General features: G+C 36.6%; 1 protein-coding gene across 1 annotated transcript; it reads right to left on the reverse strand.

Annotated features, from left to right (window-relative positions):
- Positions 1 to 4,680: 4,680 nt before the first annotated feature.
- On the reverse strand, positions 4,681 to 23,852 carry Saraf (store-operated calcium entry associated regulatory factor). Its single transcript, XM_013360965.4, has 6 exons — positions 23,583 to 23,852; positions 16,485 to 16,663; positions 12,188 to 12,602; positions 9,096 to 9,183; positions 8,385 to 8,536; positions 4,681 to 5,476 (listed from the first exon to the last, which is right to left on the reverse strand). Exons 1-6 carry the CDS (start codon positions 23,683 to 23,685, stop codon positions 5,451 to 5,453), a joined length of 963 nt encoding a protein of 320 aa, XP_013216419.1. The 5' UTR covers positions 23,686 to 23,852; the 3' UTR covers positions 4,681 to 5,450.
- Positions 23,853 to 24,378: the final 526 nt, after the last annotated feature.

A 24,378-nucleotide genomic window follows, 5' to 3' on the forward strand; every position in this document is an offset into this window, starting at 1 on the left:
TACTAACAGGCATGGAGGAAAATCATTTGCTAGAACAACTGTGGCGTAGCAGGTAGCACATCTAGTAGAAACAGCATCAGCAACTAGTCACCACTTGATTAAGTTTATGACAATCCACTGTTCTCCAAGATCGGCCTGTTTTTTATACAGGCCAGAGAGATGGCTTGAGTGAGGAAGTGGTGTGAATTCATAACACTACATCCCTTAAGGCCCTAATGTTAGCGCTAATCTCTGCACTCCCTTCAGAAATATGGTATTGCTTTTGGTTTACTTTAACAAGAATTTATTATCTCACATTTCTGAAGGCTCTGAGATCCCACTGTCAGTGGGGCCATGCTCCCTCTGAAGGTGCTGGGGAAGGATCTATTCCAGGTCTGTCTCCTAGCTTCAGGTCCTTTGCTGACATTTGTATACCTGGCCTTGTGGCAGTATAATTCTAATCACTGTATCACGTTCTCCCTAGGTATGCAACTTTGTGTCCCGATTTCTTCCACTTTAAAATAACATGGCTCTTCTACTCCAGGACAGCCTCCTGTTAATTTAACTAATTTAATTTGAACGACCTATTTCCAAGATCAAACAAATGCTGAGGTATGGGTATTAGGTGTTTTCTATGTCCCTCCACTTCACCCTATTTCCTTACTCTAGTATCTCTGACTTGGATATTTCTCCTAATTGGAGCCCCCAAAAGCCTTCTCTGTCCCTTTATTGTAATGTTCATATCACAGCCCCTATTGGTAGCCTGAGGCAGTTCTCCTATGTAGAGGCATTTCTAGCAACTTTCACTTGGTATTTCCTACCTTAATAGTCCTCACTCCACAGGTCAGGGAACTTGGGTAGGGATTCTGCCAGTGTCCAAGTATGTCTAGTCTAATTATGAATTCCAGACCTGGGAAATGCATTTGAGAAACCCATGTGAGATGTATCTGAGCTGAAATCCCTTTGGTTACCTGGCCTCCACAATTTCCAATTTTGGTGGACCAGTGAAGCATCAGGCCTCCTAGAATTAGTGTTAATTCAGAGACAGTGTCCAGCAATTTCCAAAATATCTGATTACTTCCCTTTCCTCATATCAGTGTATATTCATCCTAGTGAATAGCCATAGGTCCCATGTGGAAAGACTGGGAAAAAGTTAAACTATCAATTTTTGGTGGTACTGCAGGGTTCTCTCTCAAAGGGACCCAGCCTCATACTAGAGGAGTTCTGGGTCTATAAACTGGCTCAAAATGGGAAATAATTTAGAGGCCATAAATATCTTGGTGATTTAAGTTACACTTCTATTTGACCTAGAACTCTTCCACTTACACAAATCACGTAAGAATATAGCAGATAACCAAGCTATGGTGCCAAACTAGGTGCCCTTTAATAGATGAATGGATAAAGAGATACATACACACACACACACACATACACACACACACACACACACACACACACACAATGGAGTATTACTCAGCCATAAAGAATGACTTTACAACATTTTTCTGATAAATAGATGGAACTGGAGATTATCATGTCAAATGAAATAAGCCAGTCCCCCAAAAAACCGAAGGTGGAATGTTTTCTCTGATATGTGAAAGCTAACAAACCATAAGGGCAGGGGATAGAAGTTCAGTAGATTTGACAAAGAGGAATAAAGGGGGGGGAGGAGAGAGGAAATAATTCAGTGGAATGAATCTGACATAAATCTCCTATGTACATATATGAATACATCACAGTGAATCTTGACATTGGGAACATCCACAAAAAATTAATTAAAAAAATTACGATGGGTAAATGGCAAAAAGATCAATAGAAGGAAAGAAGGCAGTGGGAAAAAGGAAAGGGAAGGAAAGGTACTAGGGTCAGAATTAGAATAAAATCTAGTATTATTACTTGCTGAGAGCCATAGCCAAGTAGGAATGACACATGGCATTTTTGGTTAAAAGGTGACACCAGCAAGCCATTGAGATGATAATGATTATGTTAAGATGTGCATTGAATTGGAGATTAGACCCCTGCTGTCCTCCTGGGCCTGCTACTTTGGAGCTCTCTCGGGACTCCCATTGGTTGGGGAAGTGCAGTAGGAAGGAATTCCGGAGGAGGGATTTCCTGTTGGTGTAGTGTGTCCCGGGAGAAGGCCCCAATGCGTGGCATTCGAGGGAGTTTTGGAACTAAAGTTTGTTCCTGCTTGAGTGGCTCGTGATTTTGTGCCCAGCCAGACTTCGGCAATTACTAGGGCACTTAGTTTGGTACCATAGCTTGGTTATCTGCTATACTTTTATGTGATTTGTGTAAGTGGAAGAGTTCTAGGTTGAATAGAAGTGTACATTTCTGATATAATAAGATCTATAATGCTTGTAGGTCATAATGGATTCTTTTAAAAAATATTTATTTTTTTAGTTATAGGTAGACACAATATCTTTATTTTATTTTCATGTGGTGCTGAGGATCAAACCCAGCACTCTCACACATGCTAGGGGAGCCCTCTACCTCTAAGCCACAAACTCATCCCTGTTAAAATGGATTCTAACTAAAAAGAACAACAACAACAACAAAAGACCTATAGAAATCATTAACAGATGAGAAAAGGCACAATTTAGAATAAAATACTGGTTCCTAAAGCTATGTACAATTGTTTGCATGCAAGATGTACAAAGGCTTTTGGATTTATAAAAACATGGAAATTTGAGGAAATATTTCTTAATAAGTTCAAGTAGTAGATACTGCCATTTAAGTTCACTGTAAAGTTGATAACTCAATTAAAAGCAAATTTGTTAAAAATTTAAGTTAATATACATTGATGAACATAAAGAGAAATTTATAGGATTAAAAAAATTTATTAGGAAGGCCTCTTTCAAAGAATATAAATAAAAATGGGAAGAACTATTTTTTAAAAAAGAATATAGCAGATTGCTAATCATTTCTTTTTTTTGATAAGGTACACCATGATCAACTAGCCAGTGCCATAGGTTCTGAGTCAGACAATTTGATTATGCTTTGACTCAGCTGTTCACACAGTAATCACACCATGTTGTCTCTGGGCCTAAGAGTCAATATTTTGGCTTTGCTACCTGAGGGGTATACTGTACTTACTGATCTACAAGACAATTGTCAGATATTCAGTCTCTCTAGGTATTCTCATTTACATTCACCAATGCCTCAGTTTAGTCTTTGATGATCCCACCCTGCTGAGAATAATTGTCCTGAGATATTTATGGTAATCCCTCCAAAGACCTGAAGGAAGCTAACTTCAAGGGGCAGGTAGAAGAATATTAGATTTCTTCCCCTAAAGAGCTCTGAGTCATGAAAAAGACCTACACTTAAAATAGATCAACATACAATGTGCAATAGTAAAAGTGTTTACAACCCATTATTGAAGAACAACAGGTAAACTAAAAGCCAGTCTTACAGGATAGGAGGCAGAATGGAAAAAGATCAAGGAGAGTCAGTGAGAAACCTCTTTGAAACTATAGGAACACCCCTCTCTGGTTAAAACTCCAGCAACCTTATCCTATTTCCAAAAAAAAAAAAAAAAAAATTCTACTAAACTCTTATGTGAATAAAATTGCAAAACTTGTCTTTAGTTCTCTTTCATCATTCCTTTCTCCTTTTGATGCACTCCCAAACAGGTACATCAAGATCCCACTAAGGTGCCTCAGTGTCCCCTGGCAGCTACCCTTAGTTGGGGATTAATGAGACTTGGTTGTACTGTCTTCTATACTCTAGGAGTCTTAGATTTGGGGAGGTGATTCTTAGATGTTTCCACAAATGATAAGGAAGTGTATATACATGCAACAGATGGAAGAGGAACACTGAGGTCTCTCTCTTTTCCTACCTTCCCTTTAGGCATCCTCTCAAAGAATCTGAAAGGACACCCCCAGGAGTCCCCAGCAGTTGGAAAGCCATTGGTTAATTCAATCTATTTATATTCACTTTTTATTTTCTTAAGATCCTACTGACCTCTAATAATATGTTCAAAAACATATAGCATTTTAAGAATATCTAATGTAATATTCAGACCATTATCACAGGTCCAATCCATACCAGCTTTTGATTAACATTTTTTTTTACATTATTCCACAAGTAAAACATACTTAATGTAAGACTATCAACTCCTATAGCAAATAATAAACTAAAACCCCAATAATAATAAGCCAAGAGAGAAAAAGGTAATACACTGAATTCTCTTTTTTCCATATTATTCTACTAAGGACATATGAGGTAAGGATACCTCAAGAAAATGGGGTAAGGCTGCCCCCATGTTTCCTTTAAAAGAAATTAAAATTCCTAATAAGCTTTACAGATGAAGAAAGGGTAGTTCTACTTAAATACCTTTGGTAACTACCCTTTAGGTCACACTTCTCAATGAGGACTGGTTGGTTGGTTTTAAATTGGTTCCTAAAATTAAATAGTGAAACACTCAGGGTACAAAGTTTAATTAAAGAGTAATCTCTGATGGGTTGGGAAGCTTGGAGATTATATTCTTTTAAGAATTACTTTTTTAGCAAGAGACTTCCATATTATTTCTAACTTACTTTTTGAAAACATTTACTAAATGACTAGTACCTAAGGTTTGACTAACATGAACTTCTTGTGTAGGGAGACAACTTCTGCACAAACTCTATTCCTCTGGGAAAAAGGGGGAAAAAGGTCATGCCAATTTGTACCAAGGCCAGTAGAAAGAATGAGAACAAAACCTCTTGTTTGTTTTTATTTATTATATCATATTAAGGTAAGACTGAAACAGACTATTAACAATATTTGAGATTCCACAGAGAACTGCATGCTTTTGCTATTAGAACACCTTTCTTGAAGTATCTGAACTTTACCTCTTGGGAACTGAAGAAATATAAAAACTTCAAGCATTTTTTGTCAGCACATAATCATTCACAACAACCTTCTAAGATCCTTATTTTCCACCCTTTCCTATAAAAGATAATTCTCATTTACCATAAGTCCATTACCACTGAAGGATTCAATGCTTCAGAGCTTAAAAATGATCAAAACCCAAAAATTAGCATTATCAGTAGTCCAAAACTTGGTTTAAATATTTGAAAGACAGAGAACACCAAATAAAGTACAGAATATTATTATTTCTATGAAGTAATGACTCACTGACTAAAACCACCTGAGACTGAAAATTTCTATAATCAGTTTCTACTGGTTTAATGCCTTCATTATTAATGCTCCTTATAGTATTACAGGTTTTATAAATAAACAACACATTTTCAGCATTCCTTAGCAATCACTTGCAAAAACTGCAATATACACCTGCTTATTATACTAACATACAATACATAAGCATTTTGTCATACTATCATCTCTCACAAAAGCTATACAGGACAGAACACCACAGAAATTTTGAATATCCCCTTTCCCCAGATGTTAGCAGTAGCATTTTTTTTTTTTTTTTAAGAGGATGAAAAATCAGAAATTTTGCATCCAGTGTTTGACTTCAATCTTCTACCTTATCGTCTTCTGGTACCACCATATCCTAGAATGAGAAGAGTAAAATTTTGATTAGTTTAAAAAATATATTAAAATTGCCTACAAAATTATAAGAGTAATACATGTTTATTGTTAGCCGATGAATAAGAGAGACATGAAGGAAGGAATGAAAGAGTTGCCTAGTGGAATAGGACCATGTAGGACAATGTGGCATTTCCCACAGCCCCTCTCCCCATTTTCAAGCCTAATGAATTCACACACGCTTGCTGAGAATAACTTTTGGTTAGAAAACCAAAGAAGATGCATTCTGTGGCAGGTCAACATAGGACAGTTAACACTCAAAGTCTAAGCCAAAAAGGCAGAGAGGTCAACAATGCATAAGCCATTCTCTGGTATCCCTTATAACTCCAAGCCCAGTGATAAGTAGAAGAAATGGGCGGGGCAGAATTTCAAAGGTTAGTTTTACTTAGACATCTGCTTCCCCACTGCACCCCTACCTACCATACTAACAGGCTACAATTGACAAGTTTTCCCATTGTGTCCAGATGGGAAAGTCTCTTAATTTTTTTTTAGGTTGTTTGGTAATATTTCATGATTTTCTTCATATTAGTATGTCCCATGTATGTCTACTGAATAGCTATGATTTTTTTTCCCCAGTTTTGTTTCCCATGAGAATGAGCCTTCTTCTATCATGATGTCTAGTCCAGCCATATTTTTATATTTTTTCCCAACCACTAACCCACTTTTTCTCACCAAAAGTAATTACTATTTTTTTTTTCTTTAATAAAAACTGGGTGTCATTATGTTGCCCAGGCTGGCCTTGAACTCCTTGGCCCAAGTAATCCTCCTACTTTAGCCTCCCAAGTAGATGGGTTACAGTCATGTGCCACTGTGCCTGCCTAGAAATCACCACCTTAACATCTAACACTACAAGTTGGTTTTGTTTTGAACATGTACAGATATTATAATCACAATGCATATATTCTTTTATGTCTGGATTCTTTATCCTTGGTAGATCTATCCACATTATTGCATACCACTGCTTACTTGTTTTCATTGTTTTTCAATATTCCAAGGAATAAATACCTCAATTTATCCACCCATTTCCAGTTGGAGGCTATTATGAATAGGAACGCTATGAACATTCTCGTGTTTATCTGTCAGTGTACAAGTATATGCATTTCTGTTGCTAAATACAGGTTTTGGGTTTTTTTTTTTTGGCCCTCCCTGTCTGTGGGTTCCACATTTTCATATTGAAAATATTTTTAAAAAGAATTTGGGATGTAACTCAGAGGTAAAGTGTTTGCCTAACATGTGCAAGGATCTGGATTCAATCCCTGCTGACATGCAAAAATGTATTTTTTGGAAAAAGAAGTATATTTGTATTAAAGATATATAGACTTTATTCCTGTCATTATTCCCTAAAAAATAAAATACAACTACTATTGACATAGCATTTACATTATACTAGGTATTATAAGTTATCTAGATATAATTTAGATTATTTGAGAGGATACCTTTATGTTACATACAAATACTACATCAGCTTTATATACGGGACTGGACCAGGCTAGGGATGTGGCTCAATGGTAGTCAGCTTGCCTAGTGTGTGCCGGTTTTCAATCCATAGCACCTACAGATTTTGATATCACAGGGGAAGGGGGTCTTGGAACCATCTCTTACAATATGGAAGCACAACCATATCTGAGAGTGAAACTGCTAGGTCCTAGGTATGCTTAGGTTCAACTATAGTAGGTAACACCTCTTTTCAAAGTGACTATCAATTTATATTCAAACCAGCACTGTAAGAATTTCATTCTCAAATTTTTAAAAATGCTTAAATATATATTTCCTATCAATTTCAAGAACTAATAATTGTTCAACAGCCGAGGAATCTGTAGAAAAAGACAAATCTAATCCACAGCAATTGACAACTGCCTCATTATCCACCACCTCTTATGTTCCGCTGACTAGTTGGATGTTTAATTCCAAATAGTTACTACTTGGTTTTTGCTTTTTACAAAATATACTTTCTACCCTTTGAAGCAAACATATCATATTGTGGGAGACCAACCTCGCAATTCCAAATAGTTACTACTTGGTTTTTGCTTTTTACAAAATATACTTTGTACCCTTTGAAGTAAACATATCAGATTGTGGGAGACCAACATCTCCCTTGCCGGGTGATGTGGCATCAGGCACCCATGCTGCTAGACTGCCACACTCTTCTAGGATTCCAGTGACTGTGTCTTCCTACAGCCTCATAGGTGGAGCTATGCTCACTTGTTCCTTTGTAACATTACCCCTTGCCCTGTTTAGGATAGAATGTTCCATGCAAGTGCCTTTGTTGTCCCTTGTCTCACTGTGCCTTTGGGTGTGGCCTACCCAGATGTCAGTCAACCTGCTGACAGTGGACATCATGAAGATAGACTCAGCCCCCTGAAACCTGACCCCTTGCGTCATTTGAATAGCTTCTCCTCAATAAAAGGGGTCAGTGCGTGCTCTCTCTTTCTGCAGACCCTTAAGGGACCCCAAAGAAAAGATACTTGTATAGTTATTTTAACTTGTAGAGTTATTTTGCACAGCCCAGTTAGCCCAGTTCAACTGGAGTAACCCCTGAGCTTTTTAATCGCAAGAACGGAAACCCAGCATCATATTATTGACAATTACCAAAAGTATGACTCAATATGTTTTTTGAAGCTGAGCACTGTGGTGCACACCTGTAATCTCAGCACCCAGGAGGCTTAAAGCAGGAAGATGGCCCAAGCTCAGGAGTTTGAGACCAGCCCAAGCAAGAGTACATAGCATAAATCTCTGTCAATTATGTTATTAATGTTTTTGGTGGGTATACCACATAAAATCATGATTGCTAAATATAGTCATCATCTTAAGTCCCTAAACTACTACTATACTTTCCTGCTACATGATAGGAACATCTATATTTCTGCTCTTACCTGTTGCCGTTCTGGTTTTCGTTTCTGAGTTTGAACATGCTGAGTAGTTCCCTGGGCCTCCATGAAGTGGTGAGTAAGCACGACTATTCCAGGTGCTAGAGTACGGAGGGTAAGATGGGTAGTACCATGAGTTTGAAAAGGGTGTTGCTGCTCTTTAAAGACATAAAAATAGGTTAGGCATCCTTCTTGGAACTACAATTTTTAGTAACCTTCCTGTTCCTAAATCATTAGAAGAAAATATCTCTATCAAATGATTTTCCTGAATGTTCTGGCACATGAGGGTTAACACGAAATAAATCACTTTATATTTCTGTCATTGTTATGGTCATTGCCATGTAGAAACAAAAGCACTGCAGAATCTAGCCCCCGGCTTTTTCAGCCTTGAGTCTCCTTCTCCTACCTAAGCAGTCTGTTCCTTCCCCAAATATTGTGCTCTTTTCTGCCTTCTCATTTACTTAGATGTCAAGAAACAGTCTTTTCTATCTTGTGATATATATAAAGATAACATAAAAAAACAATGAAGGTAAATAACATACAATATTGATCAAAACATATATAGTAAACTTCACCAAAGAATCTGATTTAATAGGGTCATATCATCATAATTTATTTTCCTTAACAGAGCCAAATGCAGTCAAATTAAAAGCAAATAAAAGAAGCCTCAAAGGAAAAGTTAAACTAAAGGATAAATGAGATCAAAGCAATACCTACCTATTGCTGCCAAACAAATATCCTAATATTCCTCCAGTTCCCAGGCCAGTCCAGAATCCTGGTCCTGAATTTTCATATCCTTGTGGTCCTGCAAAAGCATTCCCAAAATCAGAAGCTGAACCATGGCCAGTATTGTGTGGTCCTTAAAATAAGAACAATTTGCTAAATTCTGTATCATCACTTAAATGTAACATAACCTAAAAAAACTAACATGACATTTCAAGTATTCCATCTGTACTGTTACTACTATACTTAGGCCTCAATTTAGAAACAAGTTGTATTCAAAAGGCTATTTGTAAAAATATTGCTTTATAACCAAGGAACACATTTTCAAAAGACAAGAGAAAGAGGACTGGGGTGCGGTGATGCACACCTGTAATCACAGTGGCTCAGGAGGCTGAGACAGGAGGATCGAGTTCAAAGCCAGCCTCAGCAATGGTGAGACACTAAGCAACTCAGTAAGACTCTGTCTCTACAAAACAGGGCTAGGAATGTGGCTCAGTGGCCGAGTGCCTCTGAGTTCAATCTCTAGTACTCCCTCACCCTGCAAAAAGAAGACAGTAAGAGGGATGTATTTGGGAGCTTAAAGGAGGGTCTTCTTGTAGAATTACGTCTGCCTGGCTCCAGATAAGTTACTAGAAGATGATCCCATTTTTTCTAAGTTATTTCCCTTCTGTACTGAGAATGTCTCTTAAGAGGTCCAGGTGAGAGATACATCTGAGTCTGTAACGTAGGAAACCAGCTAGTTATTTATTTGTACCAGTTGGGAAGTAAGATCTTTAAGAGGTCAAAAAAGTATCTTCTGCTCAGACAAAGCTTTTTAAAACTCAGTGTATAATAAACATATAGGAAAGCATGTTAATCTTCTGTGTACATATGGCACAATAAATTGTACATATGTATACATCCACATAACCACCCTTAATAAACCAATTCTGACACCCTACAAAATTGGGAATTTGACAATTCCCAATAGATACTATCTATATTTGACTTCTGCACCATGTTTTAATTTTATCAATTCCTGAACTTTTTCAAATGGGATCTCATAAGGATGTACAATACTCGCTTGTGTTTGACATATAATCATGTTTATAAGAGTCAACCCTACTGATGCATAGATCAGTAATTTTTTATCTCATATAGTATGACCCTGTGTGAAAAACTCAGTCTACTCCACTCTAATTTCTATTTCCTGGTTTTAGCTGTTGTGAATAAAAATGCTATCAACATTCTTATGCATTTGTTTGTGTATATATGCCTTCGCTTTTCTTAATGAAGTTAACAAGGAATAGAAATTATGGTAATTGGATAGGTATATGTTTAGTTTTAGTAGATACTGACAGATTTCCAAACTGTTTTACCATTCTGACTCCTAAAAACAAAAGTATGAAAGTTTCATCTCATAGTGGTGACATGCACCTACTTGGGAGGCTGAGGCAGGAAGATCATAAGTTCAAATACTGAGCCTGTCTGCAACTTTAGCAAGACTGTGTCACAAAATAAAGTTTTAAAAGGATGAGGATGTAGTTCACTGGTAGAACACTTGCCTAGCATGCTCCAGGCCCTGGTTCAGTACTAAAAATGACAGGAAAGGAGAAAAAAAAAGGATGAAAGGTTCAGTCACTCTCTCTTTACCAATTCTTAGTACTCCTTTTAAGACTTGCCATTATGGCAGTTAATTGGTAGTTAAAAATCATCTCACTGTGGTTTTATTATGCATTTCCCTATAGACTAATCACACTGAGCATATGCATGTTATATTGGCCATTTGAAATATCCTCTTTTATTAAACAGTAGTTCAAGTCCTCTGTCAATTTTGAAAATGGGGTTGTTTTTTCCCAGATTTGTGGAAGTTCTTCAAATATAAGTAATTTTTTTTTGTAGTTGTAGATGGACAGCATGCCTTTATTTGTTTCATTTTTATGTTATGCTAAGGATCAAACTCAGTGCCTCACACAAGCTAGGTAAGCACTCTGCCATTGAGATACCACCTTAACCTGAAGAGAGATAAATTTAATAGGGATGAAGCCTGTAGTGGACAAGTTCCTAAAAGATGGAATCAGTTGGCTTTGCCAAATACCCTGCAAGACCCCACCCTGCCTGTTTACATAAGAAATTTAAAAATAAAACTGATGAATTTTAATTTTGGCAAGATCTGAGATCTAAAAATAACACTGTTTCAGATATTCATCCTATAGTAACTAATCCATACACCTTATTAATGGCAATGCCAGGTCACTATGGCTAGTTCAAAGTACCAAATTTAAGAGATGAGTTCTTTTCCATACCTCTGATAAGGATTTCATTAATATATTATAGACATAAGTCTTTTGTTGGAAATGTTTTACAAACACTCTCTCCCCATGTGTGGCTTGCTGCCTTTTTACTCTCTTCATAGTGTTTTTTTTTTTTTTTTTGGTGGTGGTGGGGGGGTGTACCAGGGATTGAACTCAGGTGCACTCAAACACTGAGCCACACTCCTGGCCAATTTTTGTATTTTATTAGAGACAGGGTCTCATTGAGTTGCTTAGTGCCTCACCATTGCTGAAGCTTGCTCTGAGCTCTCAATCCTCCTGTCTCAGCCTCCTGAGCTGCTGAGATTCAGGCGTGTGCAACTATAGCTGGCTCACATTGTTTTCTGATGAACCAGTGTTCTTAATTGAAATAAGACTTATTCATCCATCTTTACTTTTATGGCTAGTACTTTTTGTGTTCTGTTTAAGAAATCTTTGCCTATCCTAACATCATGGAAAAATTCTTCTGTTTTATTCTGGTAACTTATTTTACCTTTTATGTTGAGATCTATAATACTTAATAAATTTATTTTTTGTGTATAGTATGAGATAGGAGTCTTGTAAATGTCCATTGTCAAAGCTGATTAAATTTAACCAGGCATCCTTAAAATAATATTCACAATATAATCTTATAGAGAAATAGAACAGAGGCAGTTAAAGCAGATGAAAGTGAAAAAATGAGAAGACAAATCTACTTTGCTTTCCCAATGTGACCATTTTCTGTTTTAGTAACAAGCAAAGGATTCACTACTTCAGATCCCCCGCTATTTACTGCCCTCAGAGAGGGAAACATACCTGTGAACTCTGACTTAAAGCCTGGGGGAGAGGGTCCTGCTGAGTTGGTGAACCGCTGGTAATGCTGGGAATATGGAGGATACTCAGAATATGGTGGCGGAGAATACTGACCATCACTCAGGAACAACTTATAAATTACAAAGGCAATAGTAAGCAGCACGGCAATGGTAACCAATCCACCAACGCCACAGGAATCTGCAGAGTACAACTTATAATAATAATCAGAGAAAGAGAAGCCAGGGTGTTTTCCAGACTCTTTCAATTTTTGCAGACCGATTTCTGTATAATCTAAGTGATACTCCAAGCCACAGGAACCTCTTAGTACATACTGGTCTTCAGAGGACTCATAGCCCTCACAGCTCACCACAGTTTTTCCAAATCTGTATGCAACATCTAAATCAGTTTTACATTCCCACTGTGAAAAGAAAACAGAAATAAGTTACTAGCACCAAAAGATTCCTTTCATTTAATATATACTATTTGGCCTATACTAATCTATCATAAAATCTACAAAATGAAGCAAAGGAATAATCAACAAAAGAAATTCAGGACAATTTCTTTGGTGGAGAAAACCAAACTGGGGGCTTCAAAAAGATATTAGTGCTCTACCTCTTAAGCTGGGTAGTGGGCATATAAGTGTTCTACCTTATCATCATTGTTTTTGTTTTTCATAGTACTGGGGACTGAAACCCAGGACCTCACCCATGCTAGGCAAGCATTCTATCACACCCTAGTCCCAATCTTTATTCCTTTCATGTAAGTTATATAATCATTTCTATTAAATACTATAATTTAGGGCTGGGGTTGTAGCTCAGCAGTAGAACACTCGCCTAGCTCGGGTGAGGCCCTGAGTTCAATCCCCAGCAACACATAAAAATAAATAAATAAAATAAAGACAATATTTTTTTAAATGCCATAAATAAATAAATGCTATAATTTATAAAATTCCAACAAATTTCAAAATGTTAACTTTTGCCATTGTTGTTTAAGATATTTTTTTTTTCAAACAGAGATTTTAAAGATATTAAGGCTCAAAACTCAACATCATATATGAAGATCTGATAGCCACATATAACATTTGGATATGTTTTACTACTTTCTGAGAAACAAAACTTTCTACACAAATTTTATAAAATCAAGGATTAACTTTTCCAGGGTCCAATCCTATGTAATTCTGATAGGTTAAAATATATACACACACACACACACACACACACACACACACACACACACACACACACATATATATGGAAAAATGCAAAAATCATCCAAGTTAGCCTCAAAAATTTCCACCTTAAAAATAAAAGCTCCAGTTTAAATTTCTATATTTTGTGCTAAATAGATAACACATTTCTTTAACAATATTTAAAGATACAAGCTAAAGTAGATTAATCACTTCTATTGCCTTTGCTAAATTTTGTACAAGTTATATTTGTCTCTCAAAGTTCAGAAACACTATTTTATTTTTTAAATAACAGCTTGATTTGGAGCTGGGGTTGTGGCACAGAGGAAAAGTGCTCCCCTAGCATGCGTGACTTGAGGCTCTGGGTTCAACCCTCAGCACCAAAAAAATAAATAAAGGTATTGTGTTCACTTACAACTAAAGAATAATTTTTTTTTAAATAGCTTTAGAAACAATTTACCTACCATCCAATTCACACATTTCACTGGTTTTAAGTATATTCACATAGTTAAACAATTATATCCAAAACGAACTTTAAAGTATTTTCATCATCCTCAAAGAAATCTCAAACCCTGCCCATTTTCCCTCAAACCTTTCTACCCTATTACCAATCCTTTTTGTGTTTATATTGATTTCTTTACTGAGGACATTTCATATAAATGGAATCATACTATGTGGGTATGATTCTTTCACTTAGTATTAACATTTTTAAAGTTCATTCATTTTGTAGCATGTATTAGTACTTGCTAAAAATTCTGAAAAATAGTCCTCTGTATGGATATACCACATAATATTAGTGTTGAGAGCATCAAAAATGGACATTTGGATTATTTTTAGACTTTTTAGTTATTTAACTGACATTGCTGTAAACATTTATGTAAAGCTTTTATGGGGAAATATCTTTTCTTTTTTTTAATATTTATTTTTTAGTTGTAGGTGGATACAATACCTTTATTTCAGTTTTATGTGGTGCTGAGGATTGAACCCAGGACCTCACATGTACTAGGCACTCTACTACTGAGCTACAACCCCAGCCTGGGAAATATCTTTTCAATTCTCTTGAATATATACATAGAAAGAGAATGACTAGGGCATGTGATAATTCTACTTTAAGAAAATTCCAGATAGTTTTCCAAAGCAGATGCACTATTTTACATGCCCAAGAGCAATGTATGAGGATCTCCACATCCTCACCAACACTTGTATCTGTCTTTTTCATTCTAGCCTTCACACTTCTTATTGAATATGAAGTGGTATCTTTTTTTTTTTTTTTTTTCCTTCCCATGGTACTGGGGATTGAACCCAGGGCCTTGTGCATATAAGGCAAGCACTCTACCAACTAAGTCACATCCCCATTCCCAAGTGGTATCTTATTGCAGTTTTGATCAGCTTTTTCTCTAATGGCTTTTGATGGTAGACATTTTTCATGTGTTTATTGGTCATTTACATATATCCTTTAAAGAAATATTGTCACTTGCATTGTGAGAGTTCTTCATATATGCTAGATACAAGTCTCTCATCAGATATGATTTGCAAAGCTTCCTCCCATTCTGCAGGCTGTCTTTTTTACTTTTCTTGATGGTTTCTTTGAAGCCCAGAAGTTTTTAATTTGGATACTATTCAGTTTTTCTTTTTGTTACTATTTTTACTACCCTATTTTATTTTTGAATAATTTTATTTGGAGAAAGATCTATATGATTTCTGACGTAAGTTAATAAAAAAAACAAAATCTATTTTGGTATTTCATATTAACTGCCATTTCCTTAAAGGTATGTACTTCCTACATATTGAAAGTAACTTTTAAATACTATATTTAAATTTAAGCTCCTGCTACTAAACACAAGCTAACGTATGATGTGTTCCATGTTTCTTTGCTGGTGCTATTCCTTTCTCTCTCTCCATCTCTAAAAATTTTATTTCCTAACAGCATATATATACTCCCCCCATTAAGTTTTCCTCAAAGACTGCAGCCAGACACAACTTCACACTCTGTTGGTATGTGCATATAATTCAGTATATTATCTTTTCTACTAGAAAGAGAATTTCTTTATTCTATCCCACTCATTTTATATACAACACGTTTAATACATAAAAGTAATTTAAAAGTGTAATGCCTGCTTTAATCTGAAGATTCCATGATATGATGTATTAATACTGGAAAAATATGTTGTGAAATAAATATCACCCAGCAAACATAAACTTTCTTCCTGAATTCATAAGCCATGTATAAGGCTTTATCAAATAAGAATATTATTGTATTGGAAGGGGAAATCATCAACACAAGATTCTTATCTAGAGACTAGTCATGTTAATCCTTTTTGTAAACATGCAGAAAACAGAATAGAAATATATAAGTAGTGATTTAAAGTGAATTCATTTAATAAAATCTATTCCATCTTTAAAACATACTAAGTTTTAGAACTTAGCTCTACCCTATGTACAAAATACCAACTTCCCAAAGGCAATAACTAAACAAACCTCCTAATGCTTCTGTTCACAAGAAACTATCCTCGGTTCTAAAGCAGTTTTAAAATAAGTATTTGAAGCCAGTGGTGGTGGCGCACACCTGTAATCCCAGCAGCCCAGAAGGCTGAGATGGGAGGATTGAGTTCAAAGGCAGCCTCAGTAAAAAGTGAGACCCTGCCTCTAAATAAAATATAAAAAATAGGACAGGGGATGTGGCTCAGTGGTCAAGTGTCCCTTGAGTTCAATCCCCAGTACCTCCCAAAATAAATAAATAAGTGTTTGAAGAACAACAAGGACACATGTACCCTACCTAGTATTTTAAATTTATTACTCCTGATAACCTTAATTTTATTTCTTAAGGGTAGATTCATAATCTTTGAGAAATGACAGGAAAATGACAACCAGAAGTATACATGAAGTAAAATGTGAAGGAAGTCCCTTATAAAAATTACAATGAACATTATTTCCAAGCTTTAAAATCAGTTCATTTTTTGAAGAATGTTTGTTCCAGAGACTAAATGATTTATTTATATATTTTACAATGCCCTGAAATTTTCCATACATGCTTCCTCAAAATATTGATGTCCTAATAAACAGTTCATTGAATAAAAATTTCATTTTAACTGCCATTGATTTTGCGGCTATTACCTGTACATCATAACCATCCCAGCCTTTGTTCTGACACTGTATGACTTTTGGGGTATAAGAATCACAACCAGCTGTGCCTCCAACACATTTCAACTGTGGGATTGGATCCAGTCTACGGGAGGTGGTATAGCGGTCATAGTGGAGGGTAAGAGCTTTTACATCTCGCAACAACATTCTGTCTGAAATAATAAGAACACAGATGAACACAGAATAAATGTCTTGTCAACCATAGAAATTGATTCATCCTAATGAAACTTTTGCCATGCGGAACTGTTCCAAAAGTAAAAGTGCCTTTTGAGAATGACTAAAGAGAGGATGAAGCAGGTTTTTTTTTTTTCCCAATATATTGTTTAGTTGTCAATGGACCTTTATTTTATTTATTTATATGCAGTGCTGAAAATCAAACCCAGTGCCTCACACATGCTAACCAAGTGCCCTACCAAGCCATAGCTCCAGCCTCATGAAGCAGTTTCTTAAAGCCATCCTAATAACATTCAGGCCTTACACTCAAAATTCAAGATAGCCACATCTTTCAGATCTCCCTTCAATCCAGAAAGATACTTATGTAAGTTTTACCAAACTTTTGCTAACTCATAAGAACATCTTAGGAAGTGGATTCCTGAAAGAAACAGGGTTTCAGAAAGAAAGAACACAGAAATAAGTGTGACAAACTCCGGGATATAACTCAAGAAAAGATCTCACTCTGAAGGATATAAGATGTCACACTCAAAGAAACCAATAAATACCTAGGCCTGAAAATAAAGGACATAGAGGCACACAAATAGTAAATTGTAGAATAATAAAGACCTACAAATTACCAAAAGTGAGAAAAACAGGACACACACACACACACACACATCAAAAGCTTCAGATAGTATCCCAACAGGATTGACAAAGTAAATGGAGAACTGTTTCCTTTCAAAATTATAAAGGAAAGAGTTTGGTTGAGTATAAAATTTTAGGTTGTCATAGAAGCCAATAAATAGAATATGCTTTCAGGCTTCTGAAAAGTTTCAAAATATTACCTTACTGATATATTCATTTTCAGTAAAATACTTAAAAATTATTCAACAGCAAATGAAATGAAGAAAAAGACATGAAAACCAGAGGAGTAAAGAAAAAATGACAGTATACAAAAAGACAAAAGAAATTCCCAGAAGAATGATGAATGAAGATCCCAGATGAAAAGCCATGTATCAGTCAGAGACCACATTGAGAGAGCATTGCTCAAAAGAAAAACACAAGAGCCGCCAGCATTAAGATGCCTTCTACTAACATACCATCTCTTTGGTTCATCTGGACAGAATGTCCAGGGGAACCTGACTTTGAATTTTATCTGTTATTTGGCTTGTCTCAATCTTCAGATGATGAAATTCCTCTTCTTTCTTCCAGTACCTGTGATAAGCTGAGGACATAAATGTCATCAAAGAGAAAGCAGCATTCTAGGTTTATCTATTGCTGAATACTACAGACAGATCATGCTAAGCTTAGAAGTTAGAGCAATCTACTCCTCATCTGGCCATATTTCTACAAATGTTTACGACCTGATCCAGCAGAGCCCTAGGCATAGTTAGGTGACCTAACTATAGCGAGCACTATGTTACCCATGATTTTCCTCAATGACTTCCCCAGAAAGGACTCTTTAAGTCTCAAGAAATCTAAAATCAGAGACCTTCTTTATACTTCTAGGAAAAGAGATAGTCAGGTTTTCAAAACCTGTATAGCTTTACCACATATATGAAAAACTAGAGTGAGGAAATTATTCATTCAAATAATCATGGTAGTGGTTACCTTTGAGAAGATGTGCTTAGAAAGGAGCTTCTCTTCTTTCTCTTAACTGGATGGAGATACACTGATATTCATTTTATTATTATTTTTAAAACTATGTATATGTCTTCATGTATTCATCTATAATTATGCTTCACCAATTATTTAAATGTAAAATGCCCTTTTTTTGGTACCAGGGGTGCTTAATCACTAGCCACATCCCCAGCCCTTTTATTTTTTATTTTGAGACACAGTCTTGCTAAGTTGCTGAAGCTGGCTTTGAATTTGCAATCCTCTTGCCTCAGCCTACTAAGCAAGCCACTGGGTTCACTGGTGTGCACCACTGCTCCCAGCTTGAATCTTGAATCCTACTCTTCCTCCAACATTTCTGTGATAACCAAAATTAACAGATTAATAAGTACCTTTCTTTATTCTTTTTATTCCTCACTCAAATAGATACAAATACAGGGACTATTTTGATTCTTGTCAGTTTATTTTCATAAACACTGAATATGGAATGGATATCACTCTAAAACTTTTTACTTAATCATATATCATGGACATTCTTTTATGTCAACAGATACAAATCTCACTTATATTTTACCTAAAATGAACTTATTGAATTCCACTAAGGTTGATAGACCACATTCACCCATTAAGAGATTTATAGGCTAAGATTTATAGGCCACATTGTCTCACCAAAATATAATAAAACTAAGTTGGACATGTTAGAACATGACTGTAATCCTAGCAACATGGGAAGCTGAGGCAAAAGGACTGACTGCAAGTTCAAAGTCAGTCTTGGCAACTTAGCCAGATCTTGTCTCAAATATAAAAATCAAAAAGGGCTGGATGTGCCTCAGTGGTAGAGTATCCTGGATTCAAAAGGAAGGAAGGAAGGTAGGGAAGGAGGGAAGGAGGGAGATGAAGGAAGGAAAGAAGGAAGAAGGACGAAAGGAGGATGGGAGGGAGGGAGGAAGGAAGGAAAACTACTAGCCAGGCACAGTGGTGCACACTTGGAATCCTAGCTCCTCGGGAGGCCGAGGTAGGAGGATTACCAAGTTTGAGGCTAGCCTGGACAACTCAGAAAGAACCTGCCTCAAAATTTAAAATATTGAAAAGGGTGAAGATGTAGGTTATTGGTAGATGTCTTGCCTAGCATACGTGAAGTGTGACTTAATATATTAAGATGCTGGTATCAACCTTGATATTTATTGGATTCAATTCCCAGCATTACAAAAAAAAATGTTTTTTAATCTCTCTCTTTCCTACCTCTTTTTATACACCACACACACACACACACAAACACACATATATACACATGCAAATACATATACACTTAAAACTAGAAGGAAAATCATATATTAAGTTATTTATATATATTAAGATAATATAAGGCTTCAAATAATTTAATTGGAAAATAAAAAATAGCCTTTCCATCAGATTGACATCAAAACAAACTTAGAATTGGGCTTGCAAATTCAAATGCCAGCCAAATGGTTAAAATACATGAAAGGCCTGACTAAAGTTGGTTGAATGAAATATGCAGGAAGTAGTAGGGCTGTAGTAAATGGAGAATTCAAATCCTGTCTAAAGGCATTCAGGTTTCAAAAATGTTAATTCAATTCAGTTCAACTAAATAAACCTATATGCATTAGGTTTTAATATGAAAAGTTTTTTTTTTTAAATCTATGGGGCACAAAGGAATATTTACTACCTAGATGTTTTTACTTTTTTTTTTTTAATGGTAGTAGGAATAGAATTCAGAGGTGCTCTACCACTGAGCTACATCACCTTATTTATTTATAATAATAAATTTATTATTATTATTATTATTATTGAAACAGAGTCTCACTAAATTGTATCAGCTGGCCTTGAATTTGTAATCTTCCTGCCTCAGCCTCCCAAACTGCTGGGATTACAGGCATGTGCCACCACACCTCTCTGTTGGTACTGTTTTTAAGTTGGACATAATGAATTAATTATTCATGCTAAGAAAATTGAAAAAAAAAAAAGGGCTTAGAGGAGTACAGCTCAGTAGTAGAACTGCTACTTAGTGTGCACAAGGGTCTGGGTTTACATTCTCAGTACCAAAGAAAAAAGGAAAGAAAAATCTTAGAACACATAAGTTAAAATAAAATGAGAAGACAAAAATCTTAGAATTTTTAAAAAGCAAAAAAAAAATAATAAAAAAAGAAAATCATTCTTTATAAAGTAAGTTAGCAAAAACCATTACGCAAAGAACTAGAAACATTTCTTAGACATAAAAAGTGAAAGGAATAAATGAAAAATTGTATGATATACACAAAAGTAGGAATATCACATAGAAACTACCTATGTTCTCCACATTCATCTGTATAATCAATGAAATCATGATCAAAATACCAACAGAATACTTCGTTGAATCATAATAGATCCTAAAATTTAAATGAAAATATAAATGTAGAAAAACTGCTAATATTTGAAGGAAATAGTAACAAAGGAAGAAAATTTAGGCTATATGTAGCAAAACAGTTAATTCTATAGTAAATAATATAGCACTGGCATGGAATTAGAAAAATAGATCAATGAAATGGAATCAATTACTCAGAAACATAATCATAGTACAGGAAAATTCTGTATATGACTAAGGTGACATTTCAATTCAGAGAAAGGGCTGGGGATGTAGTTCAGTGGTAGAGGGCTTGACTTACATGTGCAAGGTCCTGGGTTCAATTCCTAGTACCCCCCCAAACAAACAAAATAATCAATTCAGAGAATAAAAAGAACAAATTTGTGAGTAAATAGTATTAGGACAATAGACTATTCACAGGCAAAGGCAGTTAAATCCTATCTTACACTATGTACCAAATTAATCTTTGCCTGGCACAGTGGCACATACCTGTAATCACAGCAGCTCTCAGTGACTCAGGAGGCTGAGACAAGAAGATATCGAGTTCAAAGCCAGCCTCAGCAAAAGCAAGGTACTAAGCAACTCGGTGAGACCCTGTCTCTAAATACAATACAAAATAGGGCTAGGGATATGGCTCAGTGGTCAAGTGCCCGAGTTCAATCCCTGGTACCAATCATCATCATCATCATCATCTTTCATCATCATCATCATCTTTAATGATCAAAAACTTCCCAAAGAATACTGAACTAAACAGTCATCACCAACTTACTATTTGACTTTGGTCAAGGCACTATCTGTGTAGAAGTTTTGTCATGCATAAAATTATAATGTTGGGGCCTGGCAGGTTGGGGGCTGGGGATATAGCTCAGTTGGTAGAGTGCTTGCCTTAGATCCACCAAGGCCCTGGGTTCAATCCCCAGCACCACCACCAACAACAACAAGAAATTAAGATGTTGGTATCAACCTTGAGATTTATTGTGAAGCTTAGATATAATTTGCCTAAATTACCTGACAGAGTACTTGATGCACAACAGGTGATCAAGTATGAAAAATATTACTGTTTCCTTGCTACCCCTTTTAGTCTGTTTTCCAGAGTAGCCCATATGAGCCTTTAAAAATTTTTAGTCATAAAATCCTTTACTTCACCTTTCCAGATTTCTGATCATATGTCGTTATTGGTGACTTCTTCCCTAACCCAGTTATATTTTTAAGCCCCCAATTCTGCCTGCATACCCTATCATTCTTCAGTTTTATCACTGTCCATACTATTTTTTGCAGTATGCCATGTGATTTACACGCTTATTTGTTTATTCTTACTTCTCAATAGATGTAAATTCCTTAAGGGTAAGCTACTGTTTTGTTCACAGCTATATTCAGATCTAGAGGAGTGACTTAAATAGAAGACTAATTTCAAAAAGAATTTTGAAGATTCTTAGGTAATCTTTTTAGGATGGTGCCATTCTATCAGACATACGATTGCTCTGTTAGCTAAAGACCAAGTAAATCATCCAAAGTCAAACAAAAAATAAATGAGCCAGTTGCTTTATTAGGATATGATAAGCAGTATACCAATATAGTACCTTCATAAAACAGTTCCTCAAAGTAAACCATGTGAATTAGAAATGAGTTTACTCTGCAAAATATTTTGGTCCTTTTGTTCCAGAACAAGTCTTATACTGTAGGTGTCTATACCTACGCTTCTCTTTGTGGGCCATCAGGAAGTGGTTCACCATTAATTTAAATGTGATTATTATTATTTTTTTTTACAGTTACCCTCTTATACTTCCTTTTTTTTAAAAGAGAGTTCAACTAATCAGATGTCTCATTCCAGGTTTTAAATTATAATTCTGATTAAGTCTCTCATTTTTATATAACTTTCTAGGAATATATAAGGAAAATATACAGACATTTAAATCTAACTTGACTTTTTATTTATTGGTAATAAAACATCCACATCAAATGGGTGGGGAAGTAAAGGCTTGCAAACAGAACCTTCTCTCTCCTTTCAGCATGCAGAAAGAAAACAAGATCTTACAAAAATAAAACTGTTGCTTAAATTAGAACATGTAGGCAAGTCCAATCATCAAATCACAAATGCAATGTTGCTATGCTTTACACCTGTATTCACCAAAAATATCATTTTTGACTAAGCCACTTTAAAAATTTTAATAACAAAATGATATAAAAAGGCCCCTTGCCAGGCTGAAGCTGTAGCTCAGTGGTAAAATGCTTCCCTTACATGTGTGAGGCACTGGATTCAATCCTCAGCACCATATTAAAATACTGTGTGTGTTTATCTACAGCTAAATAACTATATTTTTTTAAAAAGGCCCCTTCCTTATGTACCATCGCTGAAAAAATACACAAAAATATTTTAAAAATCCTTGTATAAAAGCTGGTGTAACAATGAATTTCACTGCACTGGCTAGAATAGCAAGCGGAGTTCGGCTCACAGAAACAGTACAGTCTATGATTCTGTTGTCAAGTGTATGGTTCTGTCCACTGTGACTCAGGCACTGCTGGTGGCATGACGACTCTGAACTATAGCAACAGGCAGCCATGACAACCGTTTGTGACGACGACATCAGACAGCCTTGAATACAAAGCAAGTCGCGCAGATGAGTGTCGAACTCGCCAATTACTCACAGGTTAGAGTGGTGGTCCAAGAAGAAGGTGGCCAAAATTTGGTGTGCACAGAAGGAAAAAAGGGGAAAAGGGAAGATTCTTCCCGTCCCGCCCTCTCCCCAACCGTCCCCACTTGGAAGAGCAAAGAAGACAGCAGGGTACAATATGATCAGCAGAGAGCAAAGAAATAAGGAATTACGGCAAAATGCTTTAGGAGCGACGAAGTGAAACGGCTGCCCGCAGTGCCTCAGGGCCCCAGCCGAAGACGGCAGGAAAGAGCTAGTGAGGTGCCTAAGGACCCCAACAGCACTCACCAGGGTCGTTCCAGCCCAGGGCAGGGCCCGCGATCAGTAGAAGAAAGAACAGGCCCAGGAGCTGGCAGCGCCCGCCCGCTCCCGGCCCCGGGGCCACTGCCATAGCGCTCGGTGAAGATGGCGCGCAGTGGCCAGCCGCCCGTGGGCCCGCAGGGGGCTGCGGAGATTTGCGCGTCGCTACGCAGCAACTCCTGGCCTTCAGCAACAGGGAAGGTCTAACCGCAGAGCCCCAGCCGCAGCGCAGGTCCCGGCGTCTGTCTGACTTACGTCATTACCGCTGCGACACGTGGGAGGCCGTGAGTGGCCGCCACCGGCCCCGCCCCTGGGGCTCTACGCGATTGTGGGCAAGGAAGGGGAGGGGCGCAGCACCATGGGCGTGGCCTAGCGCTCGGTGCCGCAGCATCAAATACATGGGCTGGTGACAGGGCCCATTACTGCTGTTTGGCACCCGGGTTTGGAAGACTCAGTGCAAAGATGCTGCGGTTCCAGAGGTTAAAACTATTGGGACACGAAACCAAAGAAGTCTAGTCATTTTATATACGTATTTCCAAAACCTCAATAACCTTCCTGAGAAAAATTTTATTTAGCTTTATGTAGTCAGCACGTAGCCTAGCTCTTGGCACATGAATGATGTTCTATTACTGTTTGCTAAATACTGACAATTTCAGAGCTTAGAATCCTTATATTTATTTTCTTGTGCATGGAAGATGTTAGAATATACAAAGAAGAGGAGAAAATATTGCCTGAATAAAGAACCACCTAGAGAAAACACTCTCTTGAGTTTTGAGGTCTGACA

Source organism: Ictidomys tridecemlineatus, chromosome 14 (genome assembly GCF_052094955.1).
Source record: "Ictidomys tridecemlineatus isolate mIctTri1 chromosome 14, mIctTri1.hap1, whole genome shotgun sequence".
NCBI classification, from domain to species: Eukaryota; Metazoa; Chordata; class Mammalia; order Rodentia; family Sciuridae; genus Ictidomys; species Ictidomys tridecemlineatus.

Coding starts and splice junctions, on each gene's coding strand:
- Saraf (XM_013360965.4), bottom strand. CDS start 23,685: ATGGCAGTGGCCCCGGGGCCGGGAGCGGGCGGGCGCTGCCAGCTCCTG. Junction 12,603..16,484: donor GGGATGGTTATGATGTACAG/GTAATAGCCGCA, acceptor TTCTTTTCACAG/TGGGAATGTAAAACTGATTT. Junction 9,184..12,187: donor CTTTAAGTCAGAGTTCACAG/GTATGTTTCCCT, acceptor ATGCTTTTGCAG/GACCACAAGGATATGAAAAT.